Source organism: Octopus sinensis, unplaced genomic scaffold (genome assembly GCF_006345805.1).
Source record: "Octopus sinensis unplaced genomic scaffold, ASM634580v1 Contig08735, whole genome shotgun sequence".
NCBI classification, from domain to species: Eukaryota; Metazoa; Mollusca; class Cephalopoda; order Octopoda; family Octopodidae; genus Octopus; species Octopus sinensis.
Genome location: NW_021831284.1, coordinates 832107 through 854231, shown reverse-complemented (window position 1 = coordinate 854231; position 22125 = coordinate 832107). Strand labels below are relative to the sequence as shown.

Genomic DNA, 22125 nt, shown 5'->3' with positions numbered 1-22125 from the left:
TTGGGAAATCGGATTTGTCAATACACTACTAGAAAAAGACACTGCACTCCCATCCGAAATATTCCGATTATGTGATTTTAAATTTTGACAATTTTCTTCAGATTTTATAATCTCCAAATTCTTTGCGATAGCATTCTCGTAAGCCTTCCGCGATTCTGCGACCAAATTTAAAAGTCGATTAACGGAATGCTACACTATCATCTCATATCAACCTCAACTCCTGAATAATCGAAAATGCCGATCGTGGAAGCAGGCATCCCAGGTCTGATAATCTGCCCCAAACGACGGCGACTCAACGCAAAAACATAAGCCACCTCCTTCTCACGACACATCTCCAATATTCTCCCAACACACTCATTCAGGCCGCCTTTCGATTTAATATCTTCAATATTCGGAGCAATCAAAACAAGTCGAATTTTGTTTAGAACGAGTTGTTTGACTACTTGATGGATTCCTAGACAATAACGAAGCTTCGTCTTGGCCTACAAATTCGCATCCATCAATGCCTTATATGCATTTATCTCCATATTTCTTGACTGAAAAAACTTTAGTCGTTCCACAATCTCAGACACAACTCCATCAATGTCTATCGTACAGAAATGATCACAATAACTGCCAAACTAACCACTAATCAACAACTCTCTAAATTTGTCGCTATGAATATTTTTTTTGATGTTTTGATCTGTGAGAGGAGATTCAATCTGACCTTCTTCAGTCTTTCTTTCTCGAATTATGACTTTTTTTAGTGTGGTCATTTTCCCGCGCTCTCCCTTTTTTCCCGGGTAATGTTTTGGGGCGGTCGAGTCGAGAATGTTTGGACAAGAAACAATTTTTGACTTTGGATAAATATTTGAATTAAATTACTTGTTTTTTGGGTTTTACGATTTCTTTTTTTTCTTGGAAAACTTGCATGTTTTCAATATTCTATTTTAGTATAAAAAACAAATAAATTACAGCAAAATCGACAGCAGGGCCACGTTTTGCTTTTGTTTTAATTCTTTTTGAAGGTTTGGGAGGATCGGAAAAGTCCTCTTTTGTAGACAGAGAACTTAAATTTTGCGTTATTTCTAAAATAGGTTAAAAAAATCACAACCATCGACAGGATTAGACAGGTTCTGTTCATTGACGATATCTTGAGGCTGTTGAGAATCCCTGATTGGGTAGATTTGAGAACAATAAAGTCCACCGTGGTAGGGATAAGGTACGGCTATGCCAGAACTGCTGTCTTCGAGTGTATAATAAAATGGTGGTAAATATACTGGAAATCTTGTTTTAATATTTATTAATTCTTACATTGGGACATGTTTGCTGGAATTATTGTTTTTGTCTTTTAGATTCATGTGATTTATTATGAAAATAACCAACTAAAACAAAATATTATTGACAGTCTATTTATTTTTAAAACTCAAAAATAATTATTTGGCTCCGGGACCCTCACTTCCCTAAAGAAATTGGGACATCTTTGTTCTTCGCGGTCCAAGGACCCTAGGAATTTACTTTCCTCATTCAGAGGATCCTGCTGGCTGTCATGCGTGGCAACAGCTGTTCCCTCCGTCTCGCTGGAGAATTTATTAGTTTGTTGACTTACTTAGTAGTATTACGACATTAAAAAAAAAAAAAAAAATTATTATTAATAATAGGAAAATAACTAATTGTAAAAATAACTCAAGAATAAATTTGTTTATTTTCTTAACTTTAAATACTACTTGGTTATAAATTCGTAATTATTAAAAAATTCTGTTAAAAACTGAATAAAAATTTTTATTCTTAAAATTGAAAATGATTGGATTGACTATAATAATTACAAGATTTTATAAGCTCCAACATTTGGTTTTCACCGTCGTTTAAAGCACCACAAACCACCAAACAACAAATCACCGGCTCACCAAAATCATACGAACCAATGTCCTCGAGAGTTGAATATTTAAAATTCATATCTTTATAAGCAATTCTGGCAAAACCAACACAAGGCGAGTTCAATTCAATTATATCATTCATTCCATCTTGAAAAATAAAACCAAATAAATAAACTTGTCAATCTTCTTTTCGTTATTTGGCAAAGTTGTGAAGCAGCAGTTGAAATAGTCATATTACGGGGAGTTTCATATATTGGTCTCTGACTATATATATAATATGATTTGAAAACTTGATTATATTATCCATAGTTCTTTCTCTGTATCTAAGATCTATCATTAGACAGTCATAATCCAACCTAAAAGACACAAAGTGTGAAGACCACGCCTCTTGTTGGACAAAATTTTATCATAAAAACTATCAGGTTGCCAATTCTCGGTCCAGAAAACTATAGAAACTGTTTCTCCGAATTTTATTGCCTGAATCGTAACCTCTTGAATATAAACTGATAGTCCTGAAGTGCAAACAGCAGAAATTATAGAAGCGTTGTGAAGTACACGAATTTGTGGCTTTTGTTCTGTGTCCTTATAAGACATGTAAAGTGCAATATGAGTTGTGGCCCTTTGAATATAATTTTATTATACATCAGAGGGTCGCCACCCACGAGAAGTACAACATTATTTTCTAAGGATTGTTGGATTATTATATCTATTTAATAAACTATAATTAAATACTATCACGAGCTTCAACCATTTCTCGATCTGCGTGTATAACATTTCCTTTACACTCTTTTTCCTAATAATATAAATGTGAAATGTCTAAACTAGTTCGGAAGTATCAAACATCAAGGAAGTATACATTTCAATATACACATAATCCGCCTGTTTGACCACCTCAAGTCCATTCAGCGATATGCTTTTCCAACTTCCAAGACCGAGACCAACAAGATACAACATTAGCACGATAACTAATTAAAAATTAAAGAAAAAATGAAACAATTTATTTAACAAAAGCGTTTTAAACCACATATCTTCCAAACTCCTGATATCTGAAGAACCCTGAATTTCCACCAGCTCTTCTTTGATAATTCGAACAATCTCGTTCTTTGCTCTATCCAACGCCCCCTGTGAGGTGGCAGCGATCGAAATGTGCAGTTTTCTCTCTCCCCTAAGGGGGTTTCTTCCCACGTTCCACCACCACTCCACCCACCCCTACGGTCGCCCCATACGAACACTCTTCAATCTGAGAAAGAACTTCACGAGATGTAATTTTCCAACGAGCCTGTCGAGGAAAATCATTTATTTCCAGATCACAGGCATAACGTGTATATTTCTCAACTTCCTCGGCATACAATGTGGGCGACGGAGTATAACCAACACGTTCGTGTAACTTTTCCGCCAATTCAACCGCACGTGACCTCATGTCAAGAATTGTGTCCCCACTTGATTGAACTCCATCGGCGGCTTGACTCTCTTCGTAGGCCAACAACCTTGCTTTCTCAAGCTTGGTCCGATTAGCTTCCTTCCGGGCAGAAGCACCCAATAATGATAGTGTCATTTTGTCACAATCTCCGTGGAAGATTCGTTCAATGTTACTTTCAATCTCGACCGAATTCTCATCGGCATCCCCGTCGTCAATCATATCAGAAATAAAGCCAAATGCAGCTCGTTGTTCATTCAGGTAGTTCACTGACTCGGATTTGTTAAATGAAAAGCTGTGGCCTCCGAATCCGTTAAACCGATTGTGAGATTTGCCCTGTTCGTTGAGTTTGGAGAGATATGAATCAGCCATTGCCTCCAATTGTCGAGGAACTGGTCTGTCTGATGACTTGAGTGCATCCATCAGGTGAATTGCGTACTTTTCCTGGCCAGGACAAATAAATGTGAAGGCATTTCCTTTATTTCCTGCCCTCCCTGTTCGCCCACACCGATGTACATAATCCTCGTAGTGGTTTGGACAGTCATAATTGACCACCAAATATAAATCCCTCACATCCAGTCCACGTGCTGCAAGAGAAGTCGACACCAACAGCCGAATGTCCCTGAGTAGTATACTTGGGGAGTAATGTCCCCCATGTAATGTCAGTCCTCTGAGTAGTATACTTGGGGAGTAATGTCCCCCATGTGATGTCAGTCCTCTGAGTAGTCCACTTGGGGAGTAATGTCCCCCATGTAATGTCAGTCCTCTGAGTAGTATACTTGGGGAGTAATGTCCCCCCTGTAATGTCAGTCCTCTGAGTAGTCCACGTGGGGAGTAATGTCCCCCATCTGATGTCAGTCCTCTGAGTAGTCCACGTGGGGAGTAATGTCCCCCATGTAATGTCAGTCCTCTGAGTAGTATACTTGGGGAGTAATGTCCCCCATGTGATGTCAGTCCTCTGAGTAGTCCACTTGGGGAGTAATGTCCCCCATGTAATGTCAGTCCTCTGAGTAGTATACTTGGGGAGTAATGTCCCCCCTGTAATGTCAGTCCTCTGAGTAGTATACTTGGGGAGTAATGTCCCCCATGTGATGTCAGTCCTCTGAGTAGTATACTTGGGGAGTAATGTCCCCCATGTGATGTCAGTCCTCTGAGTAGTATACTTGGGGAGTAATGTCCCCCATGTGATGTCAGTCCTCTGAGTAGTATACTTGGGGAGTAATGTCCCCCATGTGATGTCAGTCCTCTGAGTAGTCCACGTGGGAGTAATGTCCCCCATCTGATGTCAGTCCTCTGAGTAGTCCACGTGGGAGTAATGTCCCCCATGTAATGTCAGTCCTCTGAGTAGTATACTTGGGGAGTAATGTCCCCCATGTAATGTCAGTCCTCTGAGTAGTCCACGTGGGGAGTAATGTCCCCCCAGTAATGTCAGTCCTCTGAGTAGTATACTTGGGGAGTAATGTCCCCCATGTAATGTCAGTCCTCTGAGTAGTATACTTGGGGAGTAATGTCCCCCATGTGATGTCAGTCCTCTGAGTAGTATACTTGGGAGTAATGTCCCCCATTGATGTCAGTCCTCTGAGTAGTATACTTGAGAGTAATGTCCCCCTGTGATGTCAGTCCTCTGAGTAGTATACTTGGGGAGTAATGTCCCCCATGTGATGTCAGTCCTCTGAGTAGTATACTTGGGGAGTAATGTCCCCCATGTGATGTCAGTCCTCTGAGTAGTCCACGTGGAGTAATGTCCCCCATCTGATGTCATCCTCTGAGTAGTCACGTGGGGAGTAATGTCCCCCATGTAATGTCAGTCCTCTGAGTAGTATACTTGGGGAGTAATGTCCCATGTAATGTCAGTCCTCTGAGTAGTCCACGTGGAGTAATGTCCCCCATGTAATGTCAGTCCTCTGAGTAGTATACTTGGGGAGTAATGTCCCCCATGTAATGTCAGTCCTCTGAGTAGTCCACGTGGGAGTAATGTCCCCCATGTAATGTCAGTCCTCTGAGTAGTATACTTGGGGAGTAATGTCCCCCATGTAATGTCAGTCCTCTGAGTAGTCCACGTGGGGAGTAATGTCCCCCCAGTAATGTCAGTCCTCTGAGTAGTATACTTGAGGAGTAATGTCCCCCATGTGATGTCAGTCCTCTGAGTAGTATACTTGGGGAGTAATGTCCCCCATGTGATGTCAGTCCTCTGAGTAGTATACTTGGGGAGTAATGTCCCCCATGTGATGTCAGTCCTCTGAGTAGTTATACTTGGGGAGTATGTCCCCATGTGATGTCAGTCCTCTGAGTAGTATACTTTGGGGAGTAATGTCCCCCATGTGAGTCAGTCCTCTGAGTAGTATACTTGGGGAGTAATGTCCCCCATGTGATGTCAGTCCCTGAGTAGTATCTTGGGGAGTAATGTCCCCCATGTGTGTGTCAGTCCTCTGAGTAGTATACTTGGGGAGTAATGTCCCCCCCTGTAATTTAAATAATAACTGTATCGGTGACAATTTGGATGACATTAAATTAATAATATTCATTTTAAATAAAAATCACTCTAATGACATTAATTATTATGTAATTACGTTTTTATATAATTTAAAATCTTTGAAAATACATAATTTTAGTCAATTATTTGAAATTTTGTAACAGCAAAAAGTATTTTCAAAACCCAACAATAAAAACCATTGAATTAATAGTTAATATATTTTCCCTTGGCACGACAAAGGTCCAATGTTCTTTTTCTAAAACTTAACGACAATTTTTTGCATATTTCTTCATCAAGTTCATTCCAAACGTTTAAAATTTCGGCCTTTAGATCTTTTAAATTCTGTGGCGCTCTTCTGCTATTTTCTCTTTAATTATTCCCCATAAGTTTTCGATTGGGTTACAATCAGGAGATTGGGGGCCATTGCAACAATTCAACATTTTTTTTCATTCAAAAATTGTTTAGTAGCTTTGCTGTGTGTTTAGGATCGTTATCCTGTTGGAACACAAATTCATCAAGCTGCATTTTTTTCCGCATAAGAAAACAAATTTCTTGATAAAATATCAATATATTTGTATTTGTCCATTATACCGTCAATAAAACTATTTTGCCGACGCCATAATATGAGAAACAAGCCCAAACCATCAAACTGCCACCACCATGTTTTACAGTAGGTATATATTTGGGGTTCTAACTTTTTATTGCGTTTTCGCCAAACAAAAGGCTTTCCATTGGTGTAGAAAAGGTTGAATTTACATTCATCTGAAAAAAATGCTCTTAAGTTTCTTTTCATCATATTGAATCCATTTGCATGCTGCTTCATAACGTAATTTAATTATTCGTGGTGTTAGCAATGTTTTTTTATTGGTTTGTGGGCATATTTTTTTCTTGTTCAACATTCTTTTAATTGTCATATGACTAATTGATAAGTTTCTCTCATTTTTCAATTTAATAGAAATTTTCCTGAGTGACAATTGGAGTTTTCAATTTCAATAAGAAATCATGTTTGAAATTTCTTCAGAATAAATATTATGACCACCACTGCCTTTTTCTGGGTACCTTTGTATTGCTTAAAGACATTTTTTTGTGTTTCGAAATTGTTGATTGGCTAACGTGCAGAAAGATGAATAGTTCATATGTTTTGCTTGAAACCGGCATTTTTTAATGAAATATTTGTGCTATTTTATTTGAAGTCAGTTTCATTCTATAAAGTTATTATTTATTTATCATGTACACAACAGGAATCAACAGAAACAACATCAACAGAAATTTTAAAATCAAAAAATATTACTTTTTGTTGTTCAAATTTCAAAATTACAAATTAATGTAATTTCTAAAAGATTAGTAATTTAAAAAACGAAATTTATAATAACGTAATTACATTAATGAATTCATTAGAGTGATTTAAAATGAAGTTTTAAGAATATTCCTTTTTGCTGTTCAGACTGTACATAGTTTGACACTAATTACTGACTAAAGATAATTGCTAAAAATCAAAAAACTTAACATTTTTTATCTCTATTCATATAACTATTTCGTATTCGATCTAAATGTTTGTTAGGAAGACAAATAACCATTAATCTGTATTTAGACATTATATTTTTTTACTTTTCATTTTCTTCATATAAGGATTCAAATCTGTGTAGCTTCAATGACGGATTCGTCCTAAATTTTTTATTATTCGTTTCTAAAAATAAATACATCGTAAATTTACCATTAAGTTCATCTTCGACAAACGATGCCTCGTTATTTTCATCTAAATTATTAAATAAGATTATAACCTGGTATTTCATGAATCACAGTGTTAATTCCAGAAATACCCCTAAACTTGTGAAGGGGGTCTCATTGATCGCCGAGTGGTGTGTCGTATTACAGGAAAAAGTTACTTTGTCTAAAATTGTTTCCAATTTTTACGTATTTTTTTATGTAGAGAAATTGTACAATAAGACCAGTTTCAGTAGCATGTTGTATAATTTGATTTTTAGAGAGGTCGAATTTGTTCGTAATATGTCCGCCGTATTGTTTCCAATTTTAGTTCCTTCTTCATCCATCAGTTTGCCATACACACGTGTCAATATCTAGTTAAAGCGCTCAATTACACCCTAATTTATTTCAAATTTATTCCTCGCATAGTTGAGCCATAAGTTGGTTTTTGAATTCCAACCCGTTGTCCGTTTGCAAGATCTGACAATATCCAATTTGATAAAACAATTTTTGGAATTTATTCACCACTTCTTCAATTAAATTTCAAGTCTTACCAGAAGCAGTTTTATTTTTTAAAGATTTGCAGACAACAAATTTGCTGTAGATGTCAATAATTGTCAGTATCCAATTACATCCATCGTCAAACTCTTTATATCTTCTAACATCCATAAGATCCGCCTGGAATTTTTCATTGGGTTTTTCTGCAGTTACATGGTAATTAGAATCCGACAACTAGGTATATATTTTTGGTAATTAGAATCCATGTTAATTTAATAAAGTATTCTTTGCAAACAGAGATTAAACCCATAATTGGAGTCTAATGTGGGAAAGTTAACTTGAAATTTTTTTTTCTTAATATCATTTTATTCTATTTAATTATTTAGTATTTAATTAGCAGCAGAGGATAAGATGGAATGGCAATTCCCACGCAAGATGGCTATTGATATGCGTTGGAAAAGCCATGTCCATTCCCGATGATCATTTCTCCTGCTTGCCAAATCCCCCAGTTTAATAAAAAATTTTTTAGTTCTGGGACCCAGGACTTGCGACGTCTCCACTGCGATCGGGGCAAATATATGAAAGTGAGATAATGCACTGTATTTCTTGATTTTTAGCATTTCTAACTTAAATACACTCTCAAATACAGAAGTTTTATTATACAGCGATTTTTAAATTTCAAAAATCAATCTTATAATAATAATTATTTATTTAATTGCTAGTTTTCCTTTTATTTTGTACATTTTCATATTTTGTAATCTGTTTGTACAATTAAAGAATATTCAATTTGAAAATTTTTTTAAAGTACTACAATACAAAAAATGCCCTTATAGCTCAGAGGTAGAGCATTGGTCTTGTAAACCAAGGGTCGGGGGTTCGATTCCCTCTGGGGGCTAAATTTTCCATGATTACATCAATTGGTACAAACTGGCATCTGTTTCCACCACTTTGTTTGTATGTGAAAAATGGAGACAGTTTGCGTCAATAGTCCCGCAACAAACACAACTATGTGGCCTCATTTTTCAAACCGAACCGATTTTTATTTTCTCTGAACACTTTGAATTCGTGGACGAAGACCAAACTTTGGCATCCCGCAAAAATCTAGCCAACTAAGACTGTCAGAGCAAGGGAAGGAAACAAAGTTATGAGATTCAAGAAGCTGCCATAGATTAAAAATAACAAAGTACGGAGAGGTCAACACAGCTGTGAAAACTGATGTATCGTTCTGGATTGGGAAGTTCTCCTATTAAACGTTTTCTAAATAAATAGAAATGTTTAAAATCATTGTCAACAAGCAGGACACAATCATTTCAAAAGCCGATAACAGTTTTCAGACTGATAGCAGGGAGTGGGCGGTAAAGAAAAATAAGATTTGGGATAAAAAAATTTATCAAAAGAAAGAAGGCGACATTAAACTCCACTTTTGTTATGCGTGTAGTAAGAACTTCAAGGTCTTACGAATTTGCCATAAGAGCAAAGGTCACATCGGGGATTCAGAAATAACAAAATCATAAAGACAGATGTTTCTTAATCCGATAATTTCTTTGCCAGCACGACAGGGAAGTTTCGAAGTAGTCTTGATCAGCAGATGGGGGGATATCTCAGACTTATTATTTCCTAAAGAGTAAATCTGTATTTTTTTAGTATTATTAAAATCATAAAAAATTGTTAATTTTTTCTTCAAATATTCGTAAATAAATAAATTTTCTAATTTCAAAATGTCCGATATCAAAAAAAATATCGTATTTTTTCTTGGACCATTATGTTCAGGCAAGGGAACTCAGTGCAATCTATTGGCTAAGGTAACGACTAAAATGTGTAAATTAACTAGCATTTTGACTGTGAACACATTTCGGCCGGTTCGTTGATACGAGATGAGCTTAATTGTCCAAATTCAGAATTTTACGAAACTATCAAATACAACGTCCGAAACGCTATATTACTCCCAGTGGAAATAACCTGCAGTTTAATAAAAAACGTTTTTTGTTATAACAAATTGAAGAAAATGGAAAAATCATCTCACAAAAATTTTATAATTGATGGCTTTCCACGAAATCGTGACAACTATGATGGGTGGAATAGAATAATGGGACAACAAGTTATTTTGAAAAGTGTCATTTGTTTGGATTGTCCATTTGATGTACTATGTGGAATAAATACTAATAGATTTGTCATCAACGTTGTTTGGAAAGGAATCGGAGTGATTTCGAAATAGAGATCTTTGATAAAAGGTTATTCACAAAATCTTATTATTAAGAGTTAAGACTTTTTGTAACTCAACATCACCAATTTTAGATCTCTATGACGAAATGGGTTTACTGTTTAGAATTGATGGAAATAGAGATTATCAGAAAGTTTGTTTCAATGATAATATTCAGATTTTTTATGATTTGTTTGCCCACTTTAAGAATATTTTTGAAGAAAGACCAAATTTTTGTTAATTTTTTCCAGCCTAAATACTTTAAAATTTATTCTTTATTATTAATGATTAAATTTTAATATTTTGTAGCAAGAAATGTAGTTATATTTCAACTATAGATATGACTAGATCAATTTACTTCCACCATTCTCTAATAGATCGTATACCTTTTAACACTCTTAACCGTCTTTTTAGCGGTTCATGGATATTTTTCAAGTGCTATTAAAAAATTTTTCTTAAATCGCACAAATAGCAGCAATATTACACATTTTCTAAATTAATTAGGTTTAAATTTTTTTGGATTCTATGTTTATAAAACACCATCATGATTCTGATATATCCAGATAGAGTTAGTACATTTTTTACTATTAAATGATTAATACTGGATGAATATGAATTTGTAATAAGAAATCAAAAAATTATCAGGTTCAAAATTTAATTTGATTATTGGTGGTTTTTTAAATATTTGTTGTAATTTGTGACATGTTTTTGGTTTATTGCATCACAAATAGTTTTAGTGAATTTTTAAAAAAATTTTTACATTAATTTACTTAGGGTTGTGTAGCTCTAGGTCATTTAATTAAACAATAACAAATGCATTTGACCAAACTCTTTTTCATGTACCTATTCTTTATCAGCTAAAACTAGGCTGAAGATTATCACAATAGTAAGTTCAATACGGTGTGAAAATAAATTAAATCAAAATGGAAAAACCAAAAATTTCAAGGTTAAAAACTGAGGATTTAGTATTTTTACTCATCTATGAACATCAAAATTATAATAATCCAATAGAAAACATTGAATTAGGTTTTCTTACCTTTCAAAATTGAATGATATTCTAACAAAATAGCTTGCTGTTATTAGAAATGATTTTTTAATGAACGTCATGATAGTTTTAATTATACTGACATTGGATTAAGATCGACAACAATAAAATTGTAAAGACAACAAATATTCCTATCGCTCCAAGAAACTAACCGAGTATGTCAATTAAATTTCGAAAGAAGTTGGTTTCCTAAAGAGAAGAGGTATTGATCATGGCCGGACAACGATGTATTTTTCCTAAAACGAAAAGAAATAATAATTAGGATTTAATTATTTTGTTCGATCTTCAAATATTAGTTGATTTAATTTTAACTTTTTTATTTATATTAATGAATATAAATGAATCGATAATCATAGACGTAAAAAATAGAATAAATAATGATTAGATTAACTTGTATTTTATGAATTAAATCTTAATTGCAATTAATATTTAACCATTCTATTAATCACTAAGATTGATAATGGGTAACAAGAAATCAAAATTGAATTTAAAAGTTTTAAATGAATTATGCGATCTAACTTCGTTTTCAGAAAAAGAAATTAAAGATTTTTACGAAGTTTTTATTTTTAGCTGTCCCAATAATAAATTAACAATCGAATCTTTCACTGCCATGTATAAAGATGTTTTTCCTAATGGAAATCCAACAAAATTTGCAAATTATGTTTTTAAAGTTATTGATAAAAACAATGATGGGACAATTGACTTCACAGAGTTTGTTTTAGCATTATATTATTCGGGATCCGAAGATCCTGAACAAAAGTTACGCTGGGTTTTCAGTCTATATGATCTTGATAAAGATGGTTCAATAAACAAAATTGAAGTAGAAAATATTTTTAAGTATTTGTGTTTTTCTAATTTTTAGTCCGTATATGAATTACTAGATAACTCACAAAATAGTGACAGAACTCCATCTGATCATGCAAATTATATTTTCGAAAAGCTAGACAAAGATAAAAATGGGCTGATAAGTTTAGAAGAATTTTTGGAGGGAGCTATAAATGATTCCTCAATAACAAACCTTATTAAGTTTATTCCAGATTCATAATATTAATACAAAGAAACTAATAAACTATTTACTTGCCTAACTAAGTACTGAGCATTATGAGTAAACAAGGGATAGCACTACACACACCTCTTTCCCTTTTCCCTCTTCTCTAACTCTGTAGACCTCTAAGAAGGTGTAGTTCAATCAACCTTTACCGGTGACCTTATAGTGAACCACAATGTCGGGTTTTTTGTGCTGGACAACAATCAAGATGCGTATTAGAGTATCCACCTTAATGCCTACCTTCGAGTTCTCACACACCGACTCTCGACTACACCATGAGAGTTATATTCTTCTTTTTCTTCAAGGCTTTGACTAGATCATCACACACAAGGGTTTTAGTCACCGATTTGTTGTAATTGAAATCAAGTCTAACGGCCTTCATAAAATCTTTCAGTTTCGCCAATTAAGTGGAGGAACATAATATTAATTTAATCAAACTTAATATATTCTATCAATAAGATTGGGATTTCGTAAATATGAGGGCCAAAAAAGAAGGAAAATGGAAAAAAGTGTGTAGAGTGTCTCTATTTGTTCATTCCGAAGGCTCGGTACTCGGTCAGGCAATTAAATTTTTTTTATTAATAAGATTATTCTTTAAAATCTTAAAATCAAGCATACGTGAATTTTTGACGTATACTTTGTTGCATCTTTATAAATATTTGTTTGTAGAAAATATTGATTTTTTATTGATGAAAATATGTACCAGCTGTTTTCGAAATTCTGACTGTCCAAATGTTTGAGAATAGTATAAAAAACAAATTTTTAACTGAAAATAGTTATTCAATAGATACGCTGATAAATTTTCCAATCTGGAAAAAAAATTTTGTAGAGGTAAAATTAGATTTTACAGAACTAATTATGTGATTATATTTATACTTAATTATATTTAAACAAGACGGTGTTTATGTTATAAAATTAATTAAATCTCTTAATTTTTTCAAATATTAAAATTTCGGCGAAAGCCAATTTATTTAATAATAGCGACGATTAGATTAAGTAAGAAGTCCAGTAATAATGAAGAATTCATTAACTATTGAGAAAAAGTTGATAAATTATTAAATCTCTAATCATATCGCCAATAGGATTGATATGATCAACTAATTTGAAGTACTATGCAATTATATATGGATCTATAATTTTTAGGTTGTTTTTTTAATTTATCAAATTAGATCATGGAAAATAAATAGTTAAGAGAGTTTAGAATTGAATAGATTATTCAATTTAGTCATTTACGAATAAGAAATCTTCAATAGAAGGTTTCAGATGCAGATGCGAGTCTATTAAAAAATTCGTTATTATGAAATTAATTTAATCATTCCAATAAATTTCATTTTATCAAATTTGCCGCAAACCACGTATATTTGATTATAGATATATTATATTCATTTGGCGATAATTAGTTTAGCAATGGCTGAAACTGTATTTTTATTTGTAGTCGGAATTTCTCACTCAATTGAACATATAAGACGCTCACTCTTAACAAGTATAATTATTTTTGTGTGAATCATATACATATTTATATAGAAATTATATTGCTTTGTGATAAAGAATGTCATTAAAAATCTAAAAAATGCAATTGATTATATTTATACTAGACATCAATTACTCATTGATCATACAATATATTAATTTTTAATTAGCTATTCTTTATTTGATGTTTTCAAAACGTCTTTAACTAATATCTAATATAGGTCTGACCATTCTTTCGAATAAAGTAGAGAATTTTAATTTTTATAACGAACTTGAAAATATTTTTGATATCGTAAAAAATATCAGTGAAAATGATTCAAGTAAATTAAATTAAGAAAAAAAAATATATTTAGTGTCGCCATATTGTGAAATTACTAGAACCAACATTTCTCTTCAAGCCGCAACATATTGCATTTTCAATGGCAGCATTCAAACTATACAGAAAACTGTTATAGCGTCGCTTGTTGGCTACTCTAAAAAGTTTTTAAGTTTTTTTATCAATCAATTAGAACTATATATTTAGTATTGGTTGGTGATTACTTTGAAAACACTGATTCTTTTGTAGTACAAGATGATATTTTTAACATTAATACTCTGCATAATATCATTAAATATTCCGAAATACGACTCGAGAACGATGATAACTATATTCCCATAGATCTTCTAATAACGACTTGTAATCCAAAGTGGTCACAGTCTGCAATTGAGTACAAATCTTCTAGAATAAATGTTATATAAATATAAATTAATATTTAGTTAAAAGTTCTACCTAGCAAAGTGAATTTATCTGAATCTGATAATTATTATATCTGTGAAAACTTTACAAACTGTGTTGTTGATATTATTTCTTTTTTAAAAAAAATAAACGAACAATATGTGCTAACTTCTAATAAGAATGTAGGCAATTTGGGAGTCGAATTCCCAACATTGTATAAAAATATTTTTATTTAATTATTGTAGATATCTCCCTCCTTGTGGAAGTTCACAAAGTTTTTTATTTTCTGTTCCTGGTTTTACGACTATGTTAAATTGTGGATTCGATAAAAACCTGTCTTCCTGGAATTTCGTCAAACATTTTTTGACCCTTGATAACATTATTTTAACTCCTTTTGAAGAGAAAAACAGCCGAGCTGCCGTTCTCTTTGCTAAAACTATTCAGAATATTTCAAAACCCAAAATAGGCCACATTTTTCTGGATTCCCCACCTGAAATATTATATCCAAATTCTGAAAATTTTATGGGAATTAATATTGATTTAGAAAAGCATAAATTTTTGGATATTATTCAAAATCTACAAATTCCAATGGAATATATTAATGAACTTAATGCACCATCTGTTCTCTATAAACGAATCGGTGTTGGAAATCTGTATCTTCATAGTTTGGGGAAAAATAATGACCGCAATAATGTGATTAAACCAATAATTCGTACTTCGAGCGCCAAAGTGGGCGATATCTCTAAAAATCTTAAATCAGCTAAAGAAAATACTAAACGGTCAATTTTATTACGATGGGTCCCATTTAAAACGGAATTGAAAATGGTTTCTATACTTATTGCTACAAATTTATCTGAAAGTGATATTATCTCCTATCTTAGCTCTATAAAACATCAAAATATCATTTTCTCGACTACAATCACTCTGACTGATGTTTCAAGATCTCAGAAAGTTGATGCATCGAGAAAACAAACTACTACTCTGTCCAAACCGAACTTGTCAAATACTAAACAGACCAGAGAAAAGCCTAAATTAAGTATTTCTAGACCTACAATTGCTGGAAAAACTATTCAGAAAAACGATAATTCAGCAAAAATAAATCCCAGCAATATTTCAAATGTAAAGAGGCCTACCTGGTCCAAAAAATCTGTTCCAACAACTGCGGTCAAAGATTTAGGAACCACAAGAATTAGATTATTAAATAAAAATGAATTATTGGATCAAAATTCACATAAGAAGATAGTTACAAATTGCAATAACAATTGTAAAAACACGAAGAAAAAACTACAAGAAAATGTCAATGGATTAACCACTAAAGAACTTTCAAAAAAATCATTAGATGAAAGTATTTATGGAATGATATTTTTAGATAAAGCCGAGGTCTTAGATTCAAATGGTGCAGTTACATGTGAAATAAACACAGGAGGACAATTTAGAGGTGAGACAAATTCTTTAAATGGAAATGATTTGTCTGATGCGGCAGTAACCTGTATAAATAGTGAAAACAAATCAAATCCTGAGCTCGAGACGTTAATTCCCTCAGATGTCGATTCCACTAATCAAAATAAAATTGATGTAAATAAAGATCACGAAGAAATACAAATACCGACATTACAGGACAGTGACAATAATTTTATTGAAAATATTAAGCATGATTTAATCGAACCCCAAAAAACTAAAAATTTCGGTACCACTGATGAATATATTGAAAATATAAAGCATATAAATAATAAATCCGAACTAGATCAAAATCTTAATAATGATCAATCAAAACCTGAAAAGTCATCTGAAATTGAAACTGTAATTTCTGAAAATAGTAGTCAAGAAACACTTCCACAAAATACATCCAACAATTTTGTTAGTAAGATGAAAGATTATTTTGAAAAATCTACAAATTTGAAACAAGAAAAAATTTCATCTGATGAAAAATGTTATTTGCCTACGATTATCACAGAAAATCCAAATTTAAACAAAAACAAACCCGAAGACGTAATAAACTCAGATTCTATAGTAATTGAAAAAAAACTTAATAACAATGAAGAAAAAGGTGGTCTCTCATTTGTAAGTCCCATTAACAAAAATCCAAAATATAATAGCATTTCGGATCCTCCAAATAATAAAAATTTGATTTCAAAAAAATCTCTTAGAAATGAATATAAAAAAGACGGAATTTATTATTATTTAACAGTTGTTTTTATTCCTCTCCGAAACTCAAAAGGAGAAAATTTGATATCTAAAAGATTTTTCTATGTCATAAGAGCACGATATTATATATTTTCTTCTGCAAATGGAGATGAAGTGCCAGTTCTTGATAATCTACTGTCCGCTCGACGTGATTGGGGGGAAGATGCTAAAGACGTAGAAGTCACTATCATCCCAACTTATGACATTAAAAATCTTCATGATTGGATATTCACGAATCAAGATACTTTAAAATATTTGAAAATAAACATTGATCCAGCGTGTCAAAGATGTAGAGTCATGATTGGCGACAGTGAAGATTTCTGTACTGCCGGGAAAATTGTTATTTCATAAATTTGTTACTTCGTTTAGTGTAATAAGGAGACTAATCTCTTTCTAATGATTTTTTTCTTAATGGTTTCTTTTTTATTTGTATATGCTTCTTTTAGAGCTATAATATTTGTCTTTAGTCTAAATTGAATTACAGATTTAGAGGTCCCAGCAGTAGGGGCTATATCTTACATGTGGTAAAATATTTTGCGAACTTATTCTAATCTAGACGAGCGTGATCGTATTCTTTGTTTTTTTATACACAAAGATATTTTGCTTATAGTTTTCCAAAACAGTATCACTTTTGATTGTTGTGTCATCCACTTTTATTTCGACAACTTATCGCCACAACAAATTGAACTGAATGTGCTAGTTATCTGATGTGTCTGTTATTTATCTGTTTCCGTTAAAGATAAAATTTTAAAGGCTGCAATTTCTGTTGAAAATAAGTTTTGCAATGACAATAAACAAGGCCCAGGGAACAGTTGTTAAAGGTAGTTGGCTTATTTTTAGAGAGCGAGTGCTTTTCTCATGGACAGCTGTGCGTTGGATGCTCAAGGGTAGGTAGAAGAGAAAATTTATTCATATATGCCAAGGAAGGACTGACAACAAACATCCCTTTAACAGGTGTTAGAATAGAGTTACATCAAACCAGGTCATTTAATATATTTACATCAACTTATAGTTGTTCTTCTTCGGACTCGCACAGTTGGATTCCCTCGATTAGTTAACTCTGTCTTTTAAAAAAATAAAGTGCGTTTCCGGCCTAATGGAGAAACCTGGTAATGGTAACATTGCCAAGTCAATCCAGAAAAGGCTCTTGTTGTTGTATAGTTGTTTGATGAAACCCTCTCCGCAGGACGCGGTGAGCGAAGCGAGCTGCCGAGCTAGTAGCCTATAAAAGGATATCGACAAACTGCCAATAATATTGATCATAAATAAATTTCATTATATATAACGCAAATAAAGTATGAATATACAAAGTTTTTTAATGTCAAAGGGAGGAAGATATGTATTTCAGGATAATGGATATTATTGTGGGGAATGGAAAGACGGGAAAGCACAAGGATTTGGAATATGTACAGGTCCTGAGAACCAAGGAGAATATTCGGGTGCATGGGAAGATGGTTATGAAGTATGTGGTGTTTATGTTTGGCCGGATGGAAGCTTCTACATTGGTTTGTGGCTCAATGGAAGCAGACATTTTGCTGGGATGGAAAAAACGGATAAATTTATATATAAAGGAGACTGGAATTTTGGATTAAAGGGAATTCACGGAGTCTCAATTAATTTGGAAACAAATAGTAAATATGAGGGATCGTGGCTTAACGGTTTGTATGATGGTCATGGAGTCGAATCATATGCAAAAGGAGGTATTTATATAAAATCTATAGTCACAAAATAATAATTATCATTTTAATCGGCTCATTAATTAGGATTCTATGCTGGGGAATGGAGTCGAGGCATTAGACACGGATATGGAATCAAACAAAGACTTGTCAACGGCTTAGTAAACGCTCAAAACATTAATAGAGAATCTATTTCGAGTAAATCTAAGACCAAATCAACAATATTTAAATACTTCAGTGAGAAATTATCATCCTTGTTTTCGAAACAAAAAAATAAAAAATACTCTAGAAAAATTAAAACTGAAGCGACGTTATTTGATTTGTTAAATAAAAACTTTGATTCAAACAGTGAAAAGGATATTGTTGAAACATATACAGGTCAGTGGGTAAACGACGAAAGAAGTGGTTTTGGGATCTCTGTTAGATCTGACGGATTATGCTATGAAGGAGAATGGCTGAACAATTTAAAACATGGATTTGGAACGACATATTTTAGTGATGGTACACTTGAAAAAGGAGTCTATAAAAAGAATTGTTTGATATCTTCAAAATTAAAACCAAAAATATTGCTTCAAAAAATATTCTGCAAATTTAATAAGAAATTGAAGTCTTCGGTCGAAACAGCACGCAGATCTGCTGAAATTACTCAACAAAAAGTTAACACAGCTTATTATAAGTTTAATCGTTTTACTCTATAACTAATTTTAGACAAGAAACGGCAATATCGAGAGTCAAAAATATAGATTTTATTGTCAGAGAAGCAATTTATCAATCCGCAAAAGCCCAAAATATTTCAAAAAATTACAATCCAGATTTTGGCGGAGCTGGTAAATTAAGACAATAGATTATTCATAGAATATAATTTTTGGAAAAGGACGTTACAAAATTATTTTTCAACTTACGTACCTGACGTTGATTTCTTATCTTTAATTGATATTTCAAAAAATAAAGTACAAAGCTACTCCAATTCCCGTGACTTATTCAAACCAATCTTACAGAAACAATTTTCATTTGAAGAAGCAAGCTCAGATGATCAAAATGATATAAATAAAAAATATGAAATATCGTCTAGGAAATGTCTAAGAATGTATTGTAAAATTAATTTTCTTAAAAATAGAAGCGACGCTGATTTTGGGAATGCAAAGAAATTTTCTAATCCATTTTCAAAAAAGATGATTTTTAACAATGTTCACCAAAATAATCGAACGTTTTACTGTTGATTAATTTTTTTAATAGGAAAACGTTGGATTGTGAAAATATTGATTCAAATTGTCAAAAACTAAACGTAAATAAAGTAAAATATTCAAGTAAAATTTAGAATTTAAAAATCATCAAAACAGTTTTCATAATTTTTTACGCATCTATATTTTTACTAAAATCAGCTAAAAACCTAATTGACTTAAATGAATATATTTTATTTTAATATATTTTATAATTCAACAATTTGTTGTATAATACAAAAACTTAAATAAATTATCGGTTATCAAATTTACTATCAAGGGGGTCGAGGCGATTTCGCCGTTCGGTAATATTTCTCTTATTTAAATCTTAAATTATGTAAATGATAATATACAAAGGTCTTTTTTCGGCAAACGGTCAAAGATGGAAGGAATATATGAAGGACTATTCATTTCGGATACTAAAAAACTATTTGTGTGAAATACATGAAAATGGGCGACTCAATTTTCTATCAAAATATTTTGATTTGTTTTCTAAAGGTTTTCTATAAATAAAATAACTAATAGGGGCAAACATAAAAGGAAGTGATTTTCCTTTGTTCAAATCTCTACGTGGAATGGTAGGTTTATAACATTTATTAATTCCAATACAGTCATCGAATAAAAATCTTATATCTTCTGAATCTCTTGGGTTGCTAAACATTTTACCTTGACTTGACAATGGATTTATGTTGGACTCTTTTTTCTCTTTATCGAAATTTACATTATTTTTTCTAATTCTGGTGTCCTAAATTATTTAGGTGTTAATTGTTAACTATCTTGAATTCAAATATTTTAGGGGAGTCATGTTTTAAATTGATTTCTTTTTGATTCATTTCTAAATTTTTATTTTTTTGAAATTCGTTCTGATTTAGTTTAGATTTTTCCTGAAACTTTTGGTCGTGATTATAATTCAATGGAATATTTTGTTTTTTTAGTTGTGGATAAATCAATTCATCTTGAGAACTTTGATGCTTTTGAAATTGAGGAAAATTCAACGGCTTTTGTGGGAGCTGATATTTCTGTAACGGTAGTTGATAGTCTTTATTTGAGCTTTGAAAACAGTTAGAAAGTTCATTTTGAGAAAAATACTCCGATTTGAGGATCTACAATGAATTAGTTTAAACAATTAATAACCACAGCAGCAGATGGTCGTGATTCAGGATTGAAAGTTAGCATAGATTCTAACAACTCGATGGCAGGTTGCGGTGCTTTGCGTACAACTCCCAATAAACTTATTTTTACACAATTAGGCCATTTAAAATTCATTTTGGATGCCAAGCGATGACAATCATTCCATTCGGACTATTATTATGTGAATTAATGTTTTACTTTTGAAGGAGTTCCTAGAATTGAACATATTTTGAACAATTGATCTATTTCACTTGATCCAGGGAAAAGTGGATGCAGGTTATACAATTCTACTATTATACAGGCTACAGCCCAAATGTCTACAGATGCACTATAATTTGTAGATCTCAATAATAACTCCGGTGCTCTATACCTGGGTGATAAATGGAATTATATATAACCATCTTGTAGAAACATAATCTGAAAATGGTGGACGAGAACGTAGTTCCCTAGCCAAACCAAAGTCAGCTAATTTTATGCAATTGATGCTTGAGTATAAAAAATTTTCAGGTTTTATATCTCTGTGAAAAAACCCTATAAATTGATATTTTACTAAAAGTTGCACCTTGTCGGTGAAGGTAATTTACGGCATTCAGCATTTGATAAGAAATTGTTTTAACATCGCTATCCGAAAATCCTCTGGGCCTATTTACAACTTGAACATTAAAGTAAAACTTAGATTTCATAAGTTCGTATAAATTCCCATTCAAATGTTCAAAAATAAAATAAAGAATATTATTTTCTCTAACAAGTTCCTTTAATTTTACAATATTCGGATGATTTAGTTTTCTTAGAGCCTATCATAAATTTGTTAAATATATTTTACTTTGACTTCTCTTAATTCTAAGCACTCCTCCCATGAATAATAATTTTTTCTCATTCTTTATTGAAATAAAAATATCATTTTGATTAAGAAATACTTTTTAATTGCAACCTTGTCTCCAGTTGATTTAACAATCCCCGTATATACAATTCCATACGTTCCATCTCCGAGAATTTTTGAAAATGAATATTTATCCATGTATTTATTTAGATACTATCAAATGTAATTAAACATCAAAACTTAAGAAAACCAAATGACCTTCTAACTTTATAATCAATATGTTTCCTTGGTGATAAAATTTATTAAAAGTAATTTTTGAAAAAGTCTTGTCTTTTTTCCTTGTCTTTTTTCTGATAAAACATTTGCTTTATTTAAGGAAATAAAATATAAAACTGAACTTCAAAACATAAAGTAAGTTAAAACACAAATTTTATACAACAAATCCTTGCAATTGAGGTGCCAATTTTGTTTTTAGTTCATAGATCGCAAATAACAGCATCAGGAATTTTGAAACTTATTTTAACGAATCAATCTGGTACAGTCAACCCTCTCTATAATGAACAAAATGTCCACGTCAAAACATCATGTTCACTATTGTCTATAGTGAACAAAAGGAATCAAAATAACAATAAACAATATTGAAGTATAATTACAAAGATTATTTAGAG

General features: G+C 32.2%; 2 protein-coding genes, 2 long non-coding RNA genes and 1 other non-coding gene across 5 annotated transcripts; 3 read left to right on the top strand and 2 right to left on the bottom strand.

Annotated features, from left to right (window-relative positions):
* Positions 1-954: 954 nt before the first annotated feature.
* LOC115227937 (diphthine methyl ester synthase-like) lies at positions 955-2450 on the bottom strand (the record flags this gene model as incomplete). Its single annotated transcript, XM_029798637.1, has 3 exons — positions 2213-2450; positions 1887-2003; positions 955-1067 (listed from the first exon to the last, which is right to left on the bottom strand). Coding segments are annotated over exons 1-3 (468 nt in total), but the record flags the coding sequence as incomplete, so codon positions are not given.
* A 6321-nt stretch (positions 2451-8771) lies between these two features.
* Positions 8772-8843, top strand: Trnat-ugu. The gene has a single exon. It is a non-coding gene; the product is annotated as a tRNA-Thr (tRNA).
* Positions 8844-13654: 4811 nt separating this feature from the next.
* LOC115227944 lies at positions 13655-14183 on the top strand. Its single transcript, XR_003883176.1, has 3 exons — positions 13655-13724; positions 13933-14031; positions 14065-14183. It is a non-coding gene; the product is annotated as an uncharacterized LOC115227944 (long non-coding RNA).
* Positions 14184-14475: 292 nt separating this feature from the next.
* Positions 14476-16961, top strand: LOC118761110 (uncharacterized protein DDB_G0287625-like). The gene is made up of 2 exons (XM_036498782.1): positions 14476-14640; positions 14672-16961. Exon 2 carries the CDS (start codon positions 14733-14735, stop codon positions 16959-16961), a length of 2229 nt encoding a protein of 742 aa, XP_036354675.1. The 5' UTR covers positions 14476-14640; positions 14672-14732.
* Positions 16962-19952: 2991 nt separating this feature from the next.
* Positions 19953-20271, bottom strand: LOC115227939. Its single transcript, XR_003883174.1, has 3 exons — positions 20173-20271; positions 20040-20142; positions 19953-20009 (listed from the first exon to the last, which is right to left on the bottom strand). It is a non-coding gene; the product is annotated as an uncharacterized LOC115227939 (long non-coding RNA).
* Positions 20272-22125: the final 1854 nt, after the last annotated feature.

What these genes read in the sequence shown, in the direction of transcription:
- LOC118761110 (XM_036498782.1), top strand. Translation starts at nt 14,733, where the DNA reads ATGTTAAATTGTGGATTCGATAAAAACCTGTCTTCCTGGAATTTCGTC.